Source organism: Chiroxiphia lanceolata, unplaced genomic scaffold, assembly GCF_009829145.1.
Source record: "Chiroxiphia lanceolata isolate bChiLan1 unplaced genomic scaffold, bChiLan1.pri scaffold_88_arrow_ctg1, whole genome shotgun sequence".
NCBI classification, from domain to species: domain Eukaryota; kingdom Metazoa; phylum Chordata; class Aves; order Passeriformes; family Pipridae; genus Chiroxiphia; species Chiroxiphia lanceolata.
In genome coordinates, this window is record NW_022476543.1 from 725 (window position 1) to 18,055 (window position 17,331).

At 66.2% G+C, this 17,331-nt stretch overlaps 1 protein-coding gene across 1 annotated transcript; it reads left to right on the top strand.

Annotated features, from left to right (window-relative positions):
- Positions 1 to 204: 204 nt before the first annotated feature.
- Positions 205 to 15,937, top strand: LOC116781905 (filamin-B-like; the record flags this gene model as incomplete). The annotated part of the gene is made up of 10 exons (XM_032677707.1): positions 205 to 267; positions 376 to 498; positions 1,250 to 1,519; positions 3,159 to 3,296; positions 5,559 to 5,674; positions 8,813 to 8,945; positions 10,176 to 10,352; positions 12,351 to 12,569; positions 13,455 to 13,688; positions 15,503 to 15,937. Coding segments are annotated over 10 exons (1,661 nt in total), but the record flags the coding sequence as incomplete, so codon positions are not given.
- Positions 15,938 to 17,331: the final 1,394 nt, after the last annotated feature.

A 17,331-nucleotide genomic window follows, 5' to 3' on the forward strand; every position in this document is an offset into this window, starting at 1 on the left:
ATGGAGTTACTGGGGCACAGTGGGAGCGGGCTGGGGGGGATTGGGGGGCACTGGGGGCTGGGTTTTGGGGTCCCAGGAGGGGTTTGGGGTGGGAGGGGTGGGGGGGTCCCAGGAGGAGTTTGGGGGGTGCTGGGTGGGGTGGGAGGTTTGGGGGTCCTGTGAGGGGTTTGGGGGCCCCCTGTGACCCCCCCTTGCCCTCCCCAGGGAACCCCTTCTGGGTGAAGGTGACGGGCGAGGGTCGGGTCGAGTGCTGGATGGGGCAGAGGGGTTTGGGGAGGTCCCAGTAGGGGTTTGGGGGGTGCTGGGTGGGGTGGGAGGTTTGGGGGTCCTGTGAGGGGTTTGGGGGCCCCCTGTGACCCCCCCTTGTCCCCCCAGGGAGCCCCTTCTCGGTGAAGGTGACGGGCGAGGGTCGGGTCCGCGAGAGCATCACGCGGCGCCGCAGAGCCCCCCCCGAGGCCACCGTGGGCTCCCCCTGCGACCTCAGCCTCAAAATGCCTGGTGAGGGGCCCCCCAATAACCCCCTGAGCCCCCAAAGACCCCCTGTACCCCCAGTAACCCCCTGTGCCCCCCAGTAATCCCCTGTCCTCCCAGTGACCCCCAGTGACCCCCTGAGCCCCCCATAACCCTTTGAACCCCCCAATGACCCCCTGAGCCCCCCAATAACCCCCTGAGCCCGCCTATAACCCTTTGAGCCCCCCAATGACCCCCTCAGCCCCCCAGTGACCCCCTGATCCCCCCAATAACCCCCTGAGCCCCCCTATAACCCTTTGAGCCCCCCAATGACCCCCTGAGCCCCCCTATAACCCTTTGAGCCCCCCAATGGCCCTCTGAACCCCCCTATAACCCTTTGAGCCCCCCTATAACCCTTTGAGCCCCCCAATGACCCCCTTAGCCCCCTAGTGACCCCCTGTCCCCCCAATAACCCCCTGAGCCCCTCAATAACCCCCTGAGCCCCCCAATGACCCCCTGCCCCTCCAGCGACCCCCTGAGCCCCCCAATAACCCCCTGAACCCCCTGACGACCCCCTGTCCCCCCAATAACCCCCTGAGCCCCTCAATAACCTCCTGAGCCCCCCAGTGACCCCCTGCCCCCCCAATAACCCCCTCATCCCCCCAATGACCCCCCGATCCCCCCAATGACCCCCCGATCCCCCCAATAACCCCCCGATCCCCCCAGTAACCCCCTCATCCCCCCAATGACCCCCTGATCCCCCCAATAACCCCCCCGTGTCCCCCCCTTTCCCCCCCAGAGCTGAGCGTGTCGGAGGTGTCGGCGCAGGTCTCGGGGCCCTCGGGGCAGGCGGTGCCGGCCCAGGTGGTGCCCGGGGACACCCCGGGGGCCTTCGGGGTTCGCTTCGTGCCCCAGGAGACGGGACCCCACTCGGTGAGCGTCAAGGACCGCGGGCAGCACGTGCCAGGGAGCCCCTTCCAGTTCACCGTGGGACCCCTGGGCGAGGGCGGCGCTCACAAGGTCCGCGCCGGGGGACCGGGGCTGGAGCGTGCTGAGGCTGGAGTGCCAGGTGAGAGCCCCAAAACTGAGCTGGGACACCCTAAAACTCAGCTGGGACACCCTAAAACTGAGCTGGGACACCCCAAAAACAGCCAGGGAACCAGCCAGGGAATGCCAAAAACTGACCCCGGGCACCCCAAACCTTCCCGGGGCTGGAGGGTGCTGAGGCTGGAGTGCCAGGTGAGAGCCCCAAAACTGAGCTGGGACACCCCAGAACTGAGCTGGGACACCCTAAAAACAGCCAGGGAATGCCAAAAACAGCCAGGGAACCAGCCAGGGAATGCCAAAAACTGACCCCAGGCACCCCAAACCTTCCCGGGGCTGGAGCGTGCTGAGGCCGGAGTGCCAGGTGAGAGCCCCAAACAGAGCTGGGGGACCCCAAAACCAGCCAGGGAATCCCAAAAACTGACCCCCCGGGCACCCCAAACCTGCCCGAGGCCGGAGTGCCAGGTGAGAGCCCTAAAAGTGACCCTAAAACTGAACTGGGACACCTCAAAACTGAGCTGGGACACCCCAAAAACAACCAGGGAGTCCCAAAAACTGACTCTGGGCACCCCAAACCTGCCTGAGGCCGGAGTGCCAGGGGAGAGCACAAAGTGACCCCAAAACTGAGCTGAGGGACCCCAAAAACAGCCAGGGAATCCCAAAAACAGCCAGGGAACCAACCAGGGAATGCCAAAAACTGACTCTGGGCACCCCAAACCTTCCCGGGGCTGGAGCGCGCTGAGGCTGGAGTGCCAGATGAGAGCCCAAAGTGACCCCAAAACTGAGCTGGAACACCCCAAAAACAACCAGGGAATCCCAAAAACTGACCCCCCGGGCACCCCAAACCTGCCTGAGGCTGGAGTGCCAGGTGAGAGCCCCAAAACTGAGCTGGGAAACCCCAAAACTGAGCTGGGGCACCTCAAAAATGAGCTGGGACACCCCAAAACCGGCCAGGGCATCCTAAAAATGACCAGGGCATCCTAAAATCTGAGTTCAGCATCTGGGCGTGTGAGGGAGAGGCCGGGGGTCTCTCCATTGCTGTGGGGTCGGGGGGTTCCAGGGCAGTTTTGGGGGTTCAGGGGTCATTTTGGGGGTCCCAACCCCTTTTGGGGTGCCCTGACCCCCCCCCTTTTCCCACCCCCCGGCCGAGTTCAGCATCTGGATGTGCAAAGCAGGGTCTGGGGGTCAGGGAGGGATTTGAGGGGCTTCCCCTGGATCGGGGGGTTCCGGGGCGATTTTGGGGGTTCCAGGGGCAGTTTTGGGGGGTTCTGGGGCAGTTTTGGGGGTCCCAGCCCCTTTTGGGATGCCCTGACCCCCCCTTTTCCCACCCCCCAGCCGAGTTCAGCATCTGGATGTGCAAAACGGGGACTGGGGGTCAGGGAGGGATTTGAGGGACTTCCCTTGGATTGGGGGGCTCAGGGGCAGTTTTGGGGGTTCAGGGGCGGTTTTGGGGGTCCCAACCCCTTTTGGGATGCCCTGACCCCCCCTTTTCCCCCCCTCCCCAGCCGAGTTCAGCATCTGGGTGTGTGAGGTGGTGACCGGGGGTCTCTGCATCGCTGTGGGATCGGGGGGGTTCCAGGGGCAGTTCTGGGGGGTTCTGGGGCGGTTTTGGGGGTCCCAGCCCCTTTTGGGGTGCCCTGACCCCCCTTTTTGTGCCCCCCCAGCCGAGTTCAGCATCTGGACGCGCGAGGCGGGGGCCGGGGGTCTCTCCATCGCCGTGGAGGGGCCCAGCAAGGCCGAGATCGCCTTCGAGGATCGCAAGGACGGGTCCTGCGGGGTCTCCTACGTCGTGCAGGAACCCGGTGAGGGGTTTGGGGGGCACGGGGGGGGCTTCGGGGGGGAACATGGGGGGGATCTGGGGGTTCTACTGTCCCCCAGTGTGGGTTCTGGGGGTCTCTGTGGCCCCCTGACCCCGCTGTCCCTCAGAGCAGATTTGGGGGTCTGTGGATGTCTCTGGGGGTCTCTGGGGGTCTCTCTGTGCCCCCCTGGCCCCACTGTATCACAGGGTGGGTTTGGGGGGCTCTGGGGGGGGTCTCTGTGGCCCCCCCCCAGTCCTGCTGTCCCCCAGCATGGGTTCGGGGGTCTCTGGGGATCTCTCTGTGCCCCCCTGACCCCGCTGTCCCTCAGGGCAGATTTGGGGGTCTGTGGATGTCTCTGGGGGGTCTCTGGGGGTCTCTGTGCCCCCCTGACCCTGCTGTCCCTCAGGGTGGGTTCAGGGGACTCGGTGACGGTTCTGGGGGTCTCCGGGGGTCTCCCTGTGCCCCCCCTGACCCCACTGTCCCACAGGGTGGGTTTGGGGGGCTCTGGGACTCCCCTCAATCCCTCGGGCTGGGTTTGAGGGTCTCTGGGGGTCTCTGGGGTCTCCATGCCCCCCCGACCCCATTGTATCACAGGGTGGGTTCTGGGGGTCTCTGTGCCCCCCTGACCCCACTGTGCCACAGGGTGGTTTTGGGGGGCTCTGGGTGTCTCTGAGTGTCTCCGGGGGTCTCTGTGCCCCCCTGACCCCGCTCTCCTACAGGATGGGCTCGGGGGCTCTGGGGAGGTTTTGGGGGTCTCTGGGGGTCTCCATACCCCCCCCTGACCCCACTGTCCCTCAGGGTGGGTTCAGGAGGTTCTGGGGGTCTCCGTGCCTCCCTTGACCCCGCTCTCCTGCAGGATGGGCTCGGGGGCTCTGGGGAGGTTTTGGGGGTCTCTGGGGGGTCTCTGGGGGTCTCTGTGCCCCCCGTTGACCCCACTCTCCTGCAGGATGGGCTGGGGGGCTCTGGGGAGGTTCTGGGGGTCTCCGGGGGTCTCTGTGCTCCTCCCTGACCCCGGTCTCCTGCAGGATGGGCTCTGGGGCTCTGGGGAGGTTTTGGGGGTCTCTGGGGGGTCTCCAGGGGGTCTCTGTGCCCCCCCTTGACCCCACTCTCCTGCAGGATGGGCTGGGGGGCTCTGGGGAGGTTCTGGGGGTCTCGGGGGTCTCTGTGGCCCCCCAACCCCACTGTCCCGCAGGGTGGGTTCTGGGGAGGTTCTGGGGGTCTCTGGATGTCTCTGTGCCCCCCCGCCTGACCCCACTGTCCCTCAGGGTGGGTTCAGGAGGTTCTGGGGGGTCTCTGGGGGTCTCCGTGCTCCCCCCTGACCCCGCTGTCCCACAGGGTGGGTTCAAGGGGCTCTGGATGTCTCTGGGGGTCTCTGTGTGCCCCCCTGACCCTGCCGTACCCCCAGGGCAGGTTTGGGGGTCTCTGTGCCCCCCTGACCCTACTGTCTGGGAGGGTGGGTTCAGGAGGTTCTGGGGGTCTCTGTGGGTCTCCGTGGGTCTCTGTGTCCCCCCCTGGCCCCACTGTCCCTCAGGGTGGGTTCAGGGGTCTCTGGGGGGGGTCTCTAGGGGTCTCTGTGCCCCCCTGACCCTGCTCTCCTGCAAGATGGGCTGGGGGGCTCTGGGGAGGTTTTGGGGGTCTCTGGGGGGGTCTCTGTGTCCCCCTGACCCTGCTGTCCCTCAGGGTGGGTTCAAGGGGCTCTGGGGGGTCTCCGGGGGTCTCTGTGCCCCCCCTTGACCCCACTCTCCTGCAGGATGGGCTGGGGGGCTCTGGGGAGGTTCTGGGGGTCTCTGGGGGTCTCTGTGGCCCCCCGACCCCACTGTCCCTCAGGGTGGGTTCAGGGGTCTCTGAGGGGGTTCCGGGGGGTCTCTGGATGTCTCTGTGCCCCCCCACAACCCCACTGTCCCTCAGGGTGGGTTCAGGAGGTTCTGGGGGGTCTCCGGGGGTCTCCGTGCCTCCCTTGACCCCACTCTCCTGCAGGATGGGCTTGGGGGCTCTGGGGGGTCTCTGTGCTCCCCCTTGACCCTGTTCTCCTACAGGATGGACTCGGGGTCTCTGGGGAGGTTCTGGGGGTCTCTTGGGGGTCTCTCTGGCCCCCCGACCCCACTGTCCCTCAGGATGGGTTCTGGGGGGTCTCTGGGGGTCTCCGGGCCCCCCTTGACCCCGCTCTCCTGCAGGATGGGCTGGGGGGCTCTGGGGAGGTTTTGGGGGTCTCTGGGGGGTCTCCGGGGGTCTCCGTGCCCCCCCTGACCCCGCCGTGCCCCCCAGGGGACTACGAGGTGTCGGTGAAGTTCAACGACGAGCACATCCCCGAGAGCCCGTTCGTGGTGACGGCCACGACCCCCTGCGACGCCGCCCGGCGCCTCACTGTCTGTAGCCTTCAGGTGAGGCACCTGGAGACCCCCAAACGCCCCCCGGCACGGGGGCAGCGGGCCAGCGCAGCACGGGGGGCACAGGGGAGGGACAGGAGGGGACTGGGGAGAGGGGAGTGACAGGAGGGGGTTTGGGGAGAGGGGAGTGACAGGAGGGGATTGGGGAGAGGGGAGTGACAGGAGGGGGTTTGAGGAGAGGGGAGTGACAGGAGGGGGTTTGAGGAGAGGGGAGTGACAGGAGGGGGTTTGGGGGAGTTTAGGGGAGAGGGGAGTGACAGGAGGGAGTTTGGGGAGAGGGGAGTGACAGGAGGGAGTTTGGGGAGAGGGGAGTGACAGGAGGAGGTTTGGGGGGGGTTGGGGGGGGGGTTGGGGGGAGTTTAGGGGAGAGGGGAGTGACAGGAGGGAGTTTGGAGAGAGGGGAGTGACAGGAGGGGGGTTGGAGAGAGGGGAGTGGCAGGAGGGGGGTTGGGAGGAGTTTGGGGGAGAGGGGAGTGGCAGGAGGGGGGTTGAGGGGAGTTAAGGGGAGAGGGGAGTGACAGGAGGGAGTTTGGAGAGAGGGGAGTGACAGGAGGAGGTTTGGGGGGAGTTTAGAGGAGAGGGGAGTGGCAGGAGGGGGTTGGGGGGAGAGGGGAGTGACAGGAGGAGGTTTGGGGGGGTTTGGGGGGAGTTTAGGGGAGAGGGGAGTGGCAGGAGGGGGTTGGGGGGAGAGGGGAGTGACAGGAGGGGGGTTGGAGGGGTTTTGGGGGGGTTTGGGGGCAGAGAGAAGTGACAGGAGGGAGTTTGGGGGGAGAGGGGAATGATAGGAGGAGGTTTGGGGAGCTTTAGGAGCAGAGGGGAGTGACAGGAGGGGGTTTGGGGTGGGGTTGGGGTCAGCAGCTCCCTTTTTGGGGTTCAGGGCTCTGTAGCAGCAGTTATGGGGTGAGCAGCTAAGTTTGGGGTCAGTAACAGTTTTTGGGGTCAGTAATGCAGTTTTGGGGTGATAGCTCAGCTGTGGGATGAGCAGCTCAGTTTTGGGGTCAGTAACCCATTTTGGGGTCAGTTTTGGGGTGCTAGCTGAGTGTTTGGGGTCAGTAACCCATTTTGGGGTCAGTTTTGGGGTGCCAGCTGAGTGTTTGGGGTCAGTAACCCATTTTGGGGTCAGTTTTGGGGTGCCAGCTGAGTGTTTGGGGTCAGTAACCCATTTTGGGGTCAGTTTTGGGGTACTAGCTGAGTGTTTGGGGTCAGTAACCCATTTTGGGGTGCCAGCTGAGTGTTTGGGGTCAGTAACCCATTTTGGGGTCAGTTTTGGGGTGCCAGCTGAGTGTTTGGGGTCAGTAACCCATTTTGGGGTGCCAGCTGAGTGTTTGGGGTGGCTGTGCTGGCCCTGCCCCCCCGGGGTTTGGGGTCTCTCTCGTGTCTCTGATAAAGGCTATGGGACAGCCCCGGGCCAGGGGGGGCTTTGCCGGGGCCGAGCGGCCCCCAACCCCTGCCCCCCAAAATCGGGGGGCCCGGGACCCCCCGCTCGCCCCCGGCAAACCCCCCCTGACCCCCCGCAGGTAAGTGGGGACCCCCCAAACCCCCCCGGGGACCCCCCGGACCCCCCAAACCTCTCCCTGCCTCTGGGGGGGGGGGGTGTCCCCAAAATCGGGGGGTGGGGGTTCCCCCCCCTCAGTGTTTTGGGGTCGGGGTCTCCCTGGGGGTTTCCCCCTCCCCAGGTGTGGATTTTGGGGGGCAGATGCCTCCTGTGGGGGGAAGAATTTCGGGTTCAGGGACCTCCCTCAGGGTATTTGGGGGGGTTTAGGTTGGGGGGTGAATCCCCCCCCCCGGGTATTTGGGGTGAGGATTTTTTGGGGGGGTCTCCATCCCCTTGAAATATTTGGGATGGAGATTTCAGGGTATCCACCCACACACCCCCCCTCCCCCGAATTTTTGGGGTGGAGAATTTTAGGGTCCCACCCCGAAATGATTTGGGGTGGGGGGTTTTTGGGGGGTGTTCATTTCCCTCCCCCTTCCCCCCCATGGGATCTTTGGGGTGAGAGTTTTGGGGTCCCACCCCCTGGGGTTATTTGGGGTGGGGGATTTTTGGGGGTTGTTCATTCCCCCCCTCCCCTTCCCCTCGGGATCTTTGGGGTGAGAGTTTTGGGGGTGCCACCCCTAAATCATTTTGGGGTGGATGGGTGGGTTTTTGGGGGTGTTCACCCCCCTGGGCTTTTTCAGGGTAAGGATTTGGGGGTGTCCACCCCCCCCCCCGGGTTATCCAGGGTGGGCTTCTGCCATAACCCACACCCCCCCCTCAGATTTTGGGGTGCAGGACCCCCCTCAGATCCTTTTGGGGGGTCCCCAAACCCCCCCCCCCGAGGGTGCCCAGGGTGGGGGTTGGGGCTGCACTTGGGGGGTCCCTGGGGGGGGGGGGGCTGTGCTGGGGGGTTGGGGGTCCCGCCCCAGGTTTGGGGGTCCCATCCCGGGCTTGGGGGTCCCACCTCGGGTTTGGGGGTCCCACCTCGGGTTTGGGGGTCCTGACCCGGGTTTGGGGGTCCTGCCCCAGGTTTGGGGGTCCCATCCCGGGTTTGGGGGTCCCAACCCGGGTTTGGGGGTCCTGCCCTGGGTTTGGGGATCCTGCCCTGGGGTTGGGGGTCCTGACCAGGGTTTGGGGGTCCTGCCCTGGGGTTGGGGGTCCCAGCCCGGGTTTGGGGGTCCCAGCCCGGGTTTGGAGGTCCTGCCCCGGGTTTGGGGGTCCTGCCCTGGATTTGGGGGTCCCAACCCGGGTTTGGGGGTCCCACCTCGGGTTTGGGGGTCCTGCCCTGGGTTTGGGAGTCCCAACCCGGGTTTGGGGGTCCCACCTCGGGTTTGGAGGTCCCAGCCCGAGTTTGGGGGTTCCACCTCAGGTTTGGGAGTCCCACCTCGGGTTTGGGGGTCCCGCCCTGGGGTTGGGGGTCCCAGCCCAGGTTTGGGAGTCCCACCTCGGGTTTGGAGGTCCCAGCCCGGGTTTGGGGGTCCTGCCCTGGGTTTGGGGGTCCTGCCCTGGGTTTGGGGGTCCCACCTGGGGTTTGGGGGTCCCGCCCTGGGTTTGGGGGTCCCAACCCGGGTTTGGGGGTCCCACCCCGGGTTTGGGGGTCCCAGCCCGGGTTTGGGGGTCCCCCCGGCGCGGGGGCTGACGTGTCCCCCCCCCAGGAGTCGGGGCTCAAGGTTCACCAGCCGGCGTCGTTCGCCGTCAGCCTCAACGGGGCCAAGGGAGCCCTGGACGCCAAAGTGCACAGTCCCTCGGGAGCTGTGGAGGAGTGTCACATCTCCGAGGTCACTGAAGGTGAGGGGACACCCCGGGGACACCCCAAAAACTACCCCATCCTACGGGGACCCCCCAAAACCTGCCCCGTCCCTCTGGGAGTCACCATTGCCCCGGGGGAGACCCCGAAACCTGCCCCATCCCCACCCCAAAGAGCCTCGTGCCTCAGGAGCTGTGGGGCTGTGTCACATCTCCGAGGTCACTTAGGGCGAGGGGGCACCCCAAAACCTGAGGGTCCACCCAGAGACACCCCAAAACCTGAGGGACGCCCAAAAACCTGCCCTGTCCCTCTGTGGATCCCCAAAACCTGCCCCATTCCCCCCCCAAAGTGCACAGTCCCTCGGGAGCTGTGGGGCTGTGTCACATCTCCGGGGTCACTGAAGGTGAAGGGACACCCCAAAACCTGAGGGACCCCCTCAAGGACACCCCAAAACCTGCCCCGGGTTTGGGGAGTGTCAGGGGGGCAGTGCAGGGTTTTGGGGGTCCCCCTGACCCCCCTTTTCCCCCCTTTTCCACCAGACAAGTTCATCCCGTGGGGTTTGGGGGGATCAGGGCGGGTTCAGGGTGGGGTTGGGGGCTCTCAGGGGGATCAGTGCAGGATTTTGGGGGGCTGGGAAAGTTTTGGGTGTCCCTCTGAGCCCCCCTTTTCCCCCAGACAAGTACATTGTGTGGTTCATCCCGCGGGGTTTGGGGGGATCAGGGTGGGGTTGGAGGCTCTCAGGGGGGGCAGTGCAGGATTTTGGGGGGTCAGTGCAGGGTTTTGGGGGACCCCCTGACCCCCCCTTTACCCCCTGCCCCCAGACAAGTGCACTGTGCCGTTCATCCTGCGGGGTTTGGGGGGATCAGGGTGGGGTTGGGGGCTCTCAGAGAGCAGTGCAGGATTCTGGGGGGCCGTGGAGGTTTTGGGGGCCCCCCCAGCCCCCTCTTTTCCCCCAGACAAGTGCACTGTGCCGTTCATCCCACAGGGTTTGGGGGGATCGGGGTGGGTTCAGGGTGGGGTTGGGGGCTCTCAGGGGGATCAGTGCAGGATTTTGGGGGGCTGTGGAGGTTTTGGGGGCCCCACTGACCCCCCCGACCCCCCCTTTTCCCCCAGACAAGTACATTGTGTGGTTCATCCCGCGGGGTTTGGGGGGCTCTGGGGGGGATCAGGGTGAGGTCGGGGGGTGTCAGGGGGGCAGTGCAGGATTTTGGGGGGTCAATGCAGGATTTTGGGGTTCCCTCTGACCCCCCCGACCCCCCCTTTTCCCCCAGACAAGTACGCCGTGCGCTTCATCCCGCGGGAGAACGGCGTCTACTCCATCGACGTCAAGTTCGAGGGGTCCCACATTCCCGGGAGCCCCTTCAAGGTCCGAGTGGGGGAACCGGGACAGGCCGGAGACCCCGGGCTCGTGTCGGCCTACGGGCCCGGCCTCGAGGGGGGCACCACAGGTATGGGGGGCACGGGGGGTACCAGGGCTATGGGGGGTACCAGGGGATGGGGGGTTCCAGGGGGATGGGGGGCAATGGGATAGGGGGGGCAGGGGTGAAACTGGGACAGGCCGGAGACCCCGGGCTGGTGTCGGCCTATGGGCCCGACCTCGAGGGGGGCACCACAGGTATTGGGGGCATCAAGGGGGGCATTGAGGGGGACACGAGGGGTACCAGGGGTATGGGGGGTACGAGGGGATGGGGGGAACTGGGACAGGCTGGAGACCCCAGGCTGGTGTCGGCCTATGGGCCTGGCCTGGAGGGGGGCACCACAGGTATGGGGGGCATGGGGGGTATTGAGGGGGGCACAGGGGGTACTAGGGGATGGAGGGAGTATGGGGGGTACCAGGATATGGGGGGGGGTTCCAGGGGTACAGGGGGCAATGGGATATGGGGGGCACGGGGAGAACCGGGACAGGCCGGAGACCCCGGACTCGTGTCGACCTACGGGCCTGGCCTGGAGGGGGGCACCACAGGTATGGGGGGCATCGAGGGGGGCATTGAGGGGGGCACGAGGGAATGGGGGGGTCATGGGGGGTACCAGGGGGATGGGGGGAACTGGGACAGGCCGGAGACCCCGGGCTGGTGTTGGCCTACGGGCCTGACCTCGAGGGGGGCACCACAGGTACTGGGGGCATGGGGGGTATTGAGGGGGGCACAGGGGGTACCAGGGGATTGGGGGGGTATGGGGGTACCAGGGTATGGGGCGTTCCAGGTGTATGGGGGGGCAATGGGATATGGGGGGCATGGGGGGAACTTGGACAGGCCGGAGACCCCGGGCTCGTGTCGGCCTACGGGCCTGGCTTGGAGGGGGACACCACAGGTATTGGGGGCATCAAGGGGGGCATTGAGGGGGGCATGAGGGAATGGGGGAGGCATGGGGGTACCAGGGGATGGGGGGTACCAGGGGTACCAGGGGTATGGGGGGTACCAGGGGATGGGGGGTACCAGGGGATGGGGGGAACTGGGACAGGCCGGAGACCCCGGGCTGGTGTCGGCCTACAGGCCCGGCCTGGAGGGGGGCACCACAGGTATGGGGGGCACAGGGGGCATCGAGGGGGGCACGGGGGGTACCAAGGGATAAGGGGGTGTGGAGGGTACCAGAGTATGGAGGGCAATGGGATATGGGGGGAACTGGGGTGGGCTGGAGACCCCGGGCTGGTGTTGGCCTACCTATGGACCCAGCCTGGAGGGGGGCACCACAGGTACTGGGGGCATTGAGGGGGGCATTGAGGGGGGCACGGGGGGTACTAGAAAATGGGGGGGGCACAGGGGGAACAGGGACAGGCCAGGGTCCTGTGCCCCCCGCCCGGGCTCCCCCATGGAGTTCATGGTGAACACGACCGGGGTGGGCCCGGGGGCTCTGCGGGGTCGGGATGAACCCCATGGGGTTCCCTCTGGGATTGGGGTCCCTCTCTGGGATTTGGGGGGTATCAGAAGGGTTCTGGATGAACCCCATGGGATTGGGGTCCCTCTGTGGGATTGGGGTCCCTCTCTGGGATCTGGGGTCCCTCCAGGGGGGGTCCCTGAGCCCCGTGTGCCCCCCTGACCAGGCTCTCCCGCGGAGTTCGTGGTGAACACGTCCAAGGCGGACCTGTGGACTCTGGGGGTTTGGGATGAACCCCATGAGATTGGGGTCTCTCTGTGGGATTTGGGGGGTCTCAGAAGGGTTCTGGATGAACCCCCTGGGATTGGGGTCTCTCTGTGGGATCTGGGGGGTCTCAGAAGGGTTCTGGATGAACCCCCTGGGATTGGGGTCCCTCTGTGGGATCCGGGGTCCCTCTGTGGGATTGGGGTCCCTCTGTGGGATTGGGAGTCTCTCTGTGGGATTTAGGGGGTCTCAGAAGGGTTCTGGATGAACCCCATGGGATTGGGGTCCCTCTGTGGGATTGGGGTCCCTCCCTGGGATCGGGGGTCCCTCCGGGGGGGTCCCTGAGCCCCCTGTGCCCCCCTGACCAGGCTCTCCCGCGGAGTTCGTGGTGAACACGTCCAAGGCGGGCCCGGGCGCTCTGGCCGTGACCATCGAGGGCCCCTCCAAGGTGACCATGGAGTGCCACGAGTGCCCCGAGGGCTTCCGGGTCACCTACACGCCCATGGCCCCCGGCAGTTACCTCATCGCCATCAAATTCGGGGGGCCCCACCACATCGTGGGCAGCCCCTTCAAGGCCAAGATCACTGGTGAGAGGGGGGTTTGGGGGGGTGTTGAGGGGGTTCTGGGAGGTTTGGGGGGGATTTGAGGGGTTTATGGGGTCCCCACCACATCGTGGGCAGCCCCTTCAAGGCCAAGATCACCGGTGAGAGGGGCTGGGGGGCGGTTTGGGGGGTTCTGGGGGTGTTCTGGGGGGCTTTAGGGGGGGTCTGGGGGTGTTTGGGGGGGTATTGAGGGGGATTTGAGGGGTTTATGGGGTCCCCACCACATCGTGGGCAGCCCCTTCAAGGCCAAGATCACTGGTGAGGGGGGGCTGGGGGTGGTTTGGGGGGGGGCTGGGGGGATTTTGGGGGTTCAGGCCCCTGATTTTGGGGTGTGCCCCCACGACCCCGCCTGGTGAGCAGCCACAGCCTCCGCGAGAGCTCCTCGGTGCGGGGGGTTCAGAGCCGTGTTTTTGGGGTTCAGAGCCGTGTTTTTGGGGTTCAGGGCTGTTATCTCAGGGTTCAGGGCTGTTATTTTGGGGTTCAGGGCTGTTATTTTGGGGTTCAGCCCCCTGATTTTGGGGTGTGCCCCCAGGGCCCCACCTGGTGAGCAGCCACAGCCTCCGTGAGAGCTCCTCAGTGCTGGGGGTTCAGAGCCGTGTTTTTGGGGTTCAGGGCTGTTATTTCAGGGTTCAGGGCTGTTATTTTGGGGTTCAGGCCCCTGATTTTGGGGTGTCCCCCAGGGCCCCGCCTGGTGAGCAGCCACAGCCCCCCTGAGAGCTCCTCGGTGCGGGGGGTTCAGAGCCGTGTTTTTGGGGTTCAGGGCTGTTATTTCAGGGTTCAGGGCTGTTATTTCAGGGTTCAGGGCTGTGTTTTTGAGGTTCAGGGCTGTTATTTTGGGGTTCAGGCCCCTGATTTTGGGGTGTCCCCCAGGGCCCCGCCTGGTGAGCAGCCACAGCCTCCGCGAGAGCTCCTCGGTGCTCGTGGACTCGGGGGGGGTTCGTGCCGAGCCCGGGGGGGCCACGACCACCCCCAGCACCGGGGGAGCCCCCCTGGGGGGGCCCCCCAAGTTCTGCGACGCCTCCAAGGTGGTGGCCAAAGGGCTGGGGCTCAGCAAGGGCTTCGTGGGCCAGAAGAACTCCTTCACCGTCGACTGCAGCAAGGCCGGTGGGTGCCCCCAAAACCCCCCCTGCCCGGGCACTGAGCCCCCTGGGACCCCCTGCCTGGGCACTGACCACCCCAAAACCCCCCCTGCCCGGGCACTGACCACCCCAAAACCCCCCCTGCCTGGGCACTGACCCCCCTGGGACCCCCTGCCTGGGCACTGAGCCCCCTGGGACACCCCTGCCTGGGCACTGACCCCCCAACACCCCCCCCTGCCCAGGCACTGACCACCCAACGCCCCCTGCCTGGGCACTGACCCCCCACCAACACCCCCCTGCCCGGGCACTGACCCCCCAGGGACCCCCCTGCCCGGGCACTGACCCCCCAGGGACCCCTCTGCCTGGGCACTGACCCCCCAGGGACCCCTCTGCCTGGGCACTGACCCCCCAGGGACCCCCCTGCCCGGGCACTGACCCCCCAGGGACCCCCCTGCCCGGGCACTGAGCCCCCAGGGACCCCTCTGCCTGGTCACTGACCCCCCAGGGACCCCTCTGCCTGGTCACTGACCCCCCAGGGACCCTCCTGCCCGGGCACTGAGCCCCCCAGGACACCCCTGCCTGTCCAGAACCCCCCCTGCCTGGGCACTGACCACCCCAACACCTCCCCCTGCCCAGGCACTGACCCCCCCCTGCCTGGGCACTGAGCCCCCCAACACCCCCTGCCCGGGCACTGACCCCCCAACACCCCCTGCCCGGGCACTGACCCCCCCCTGGGACCCCCCCAGGCCTCCCCCAGGTGTCTGTTGTCACCTCCCCAACCCCCACCCCAAGGTGTCCCAGGTACCCCCAAATCCCAACTTAAATGGTTCCAGGTGCCCCCAAATCCTCCCCCAAGGGGTCCCAGGTGTCCAAGACCCCCCCAGGTATCCCCCAGGTGCCCAGGTACCCCTAAATCCCCCCCCCAGTCTGTCCCAGGTCCCCCCAAATCCCCCCCCAAGGTGTCCCAGCTCCCCCCAAATCCCCCCCTCAGGTGTCCAAGGCCCCCCCAGTTACCCCCTAAGGTGTCCAGGTCCCCCCAAATCCCCCCCAAGGTGTCCCAAGTCCCCCCAACCCCCCCCCAAGGTATCCCAGGTCCCCCCAGATCCCCTCCCAAGGTGTCCCAGGTGCCCAAGACCCCCCCAGATACCCCCCAGGTCCCCCCAAATCCCCCCCAAGGTGTCCCAAGTCCCTCCAAATCCCCCCAAGGGGTCCCAGGTGCCCCCAAATCCTCTCCTAAGGTATCCCAGGTCCCCCCAGTTTCCCCCCAAGTTTCCCAGGTCCCCCCAAATCCCCCCCTAAGGTGTCCCAGGTCCCCCCAACCCCCCCCGCCAAGGTATCCCAGGTTCCCCCAAACCACCCCCAAGGTATCCCAGGTTCCCCCAAACCACCCCCAAGGTATCCCAGATCCCCCCCAAGGGGTCCCAGGTCCCCCCAGATCCCCCTCAAGGGGTCCCAAGTCCCCCCAAATCCCCCCAAGGGGTCCCAAGTCCCCCTAAATCCCCCCCAAGGTATCCCAGGTCCCCCCAGATCCCTCCCAAGGGGTCCCAAGTCCCCCCAAACCCCCCCAAGGGGTGCCAGGCACCCCCAAATCCCCCCAAGGGGTCCCAGGTCCCCCCAAATCCCCCCAAGGGGTCCCAGGTCCCCCTAAATCCCCCCCAAGGGGTCCCAAGTCCCCCCAAACCCCCCCACGTGGTCCCGGCTCCCCCCACTCACCCCCCGCTCACGTCCCCCCTTATTCCACTTCGCCTCATTTTTGGGGTGCTCCCCCCACCCCCCTGACCCCCCCTGACCCTCCTGGACCCCCCCTGACCCCCCCTCTTCGTGTCCCCCCCCCCGCAGGGACCAACATGCTGCTGGTGGGGGTGCAGGGCCCCCGCAACCCCTGCGAGGAGATCGTGGTGAAGCACTTGGGCAACCAACTCTACAACGTGGGCTACCTGCTGCGGGAGCGCGGCGAGTACCTGCTCGTCGTCAAGTGGGGCGACCAGCACGTCCCCAACAGCCCCTTCCGCGTCACCGTGCCCTGAGGGGGACCCCAAAACCCTCGGGGGGGGGGGGGAACCCCAAAAATCTCCCTCGGTCACTTTTTCTCCTCCCCCCCCCCCCCCTTGCCCGGGGCCGGCGGAACCGACGGCGCCGGGACCCCCGATTTTGAGGACAACTCCCTGGGTTTGGGGTCACCCTGCAAAGTTTGGGGACACCCCCTGAAATCTGGGGACACTCCCCGTGTTTAGGGACACCCCAAAACCCTCGGGGAGACCCCAAAAATCTTTCTCAGCCACTTTTTCCCCCCCCTTGCCCGGGGCCGACGGAACCGACAGCGCCCGTGCTGGGAACCCCCGATTTTGGGGACACCCCCCTGGGTTTGGGGACACCCTGCAAAGCTTGGGGACGCTCCCCGAGTTTAGGGACACCCCAAAACCCTCGGGGAGACCCCAAAACACTCGGGGGGACCCCAAAAATCTTCCTCAGCCACATTTTCTTCCCCGCCCGGGGCTGGCGGAACCGACGGAACTGACGGCACCCCTGCCGGGACCCCCCGACTTTGGGGACACCCCCTGAAATTTGGGGACAACCCCTGGGTTTGGGGTCACCCTGCAAAGTTTGGGGACACTCCCCGAGTTCGAGGACACCCCAAAACCTTCGAGGGGACCCCAAAAATCTTCCTGAACCACTTTTTCTCCCCTGCCCGGGGCCGGCGGAACCAACGGCGCCAGTGCTGGGACCCCCCCGACTTTGGGGACACCCCCCCGAGTTTGGGGTCACCCTGCGAAGTCTGGGGACACCCCCCGAAATTTGGGGACACCCCTGAACCTTGGGGACACCCCTTGAAATTCGGGGAAAACCCCCCTCCCCCCCCCCAAATTTTGAGGATGCCACCCTGGCTTTGGGGACACCCCCTGCGATTTTGGGGACCCTCACCCCTGCGAAGTTTGGGGTCACCCCACACTTTGGGGACACCTCCCCTAAGTTTGGGAACACCCCCCCAAAATTGGGGACACCCCCCCCAGCTTTGGGGACCCCCCCCAAAGTTTGAGGATACCACCCTGGGTTTGAGACCCCCCCTCATTTTGGGGACCCTCTGCTAAAAGTTTGGGGTCCCCCCCCAGTTTTGGGGACCCCCCTACTTTGGGGTCACCCCCTACTTTGGGGTCACCCCCTACACACTCCGGGGTTCCCTCCCCCAAATTTTGGGGGTCCCCCCCCCCCAGCTTTGGGAACACTCCCCCCCGATTTTGGGAGCCCCCCCCTCCCCCACCTTGGGGGAGCCCCCCCCCCCCATTTTTTGGGGTCCCCCCTCACCTCTCACCGCCCCCTCCCCCTTTCTGCCACCGCCCCTCCCCCCCTCCCCTCACGCCGCCCCCTCCCCCCCCCCCGGGAGGGCCCCTCCCCCCCCCCCCCAAACCGCAGCCGCCATTTTGGATCCCCCTCCCCCCCCCTTTCTCTCCCTCCCCCCCTCCCCTTTTTTTTTTTATTTTATTTGAATTTTTTAACACCCCCGGGGGGGTCCCGGCGCTGCCCCCCCCCAATAAAAACTGTTTCTGCTTCGCTGGGGCTCCTGCTGACCTTGGGGGGGGGCTTTGGGGGGGGCATGAGGGGGGCTTGGGGGGGCTGGGGGGGCCATGAAGGGGGTTTGGGGGGGGGGTCATGACAGATTTGGGGGGCTC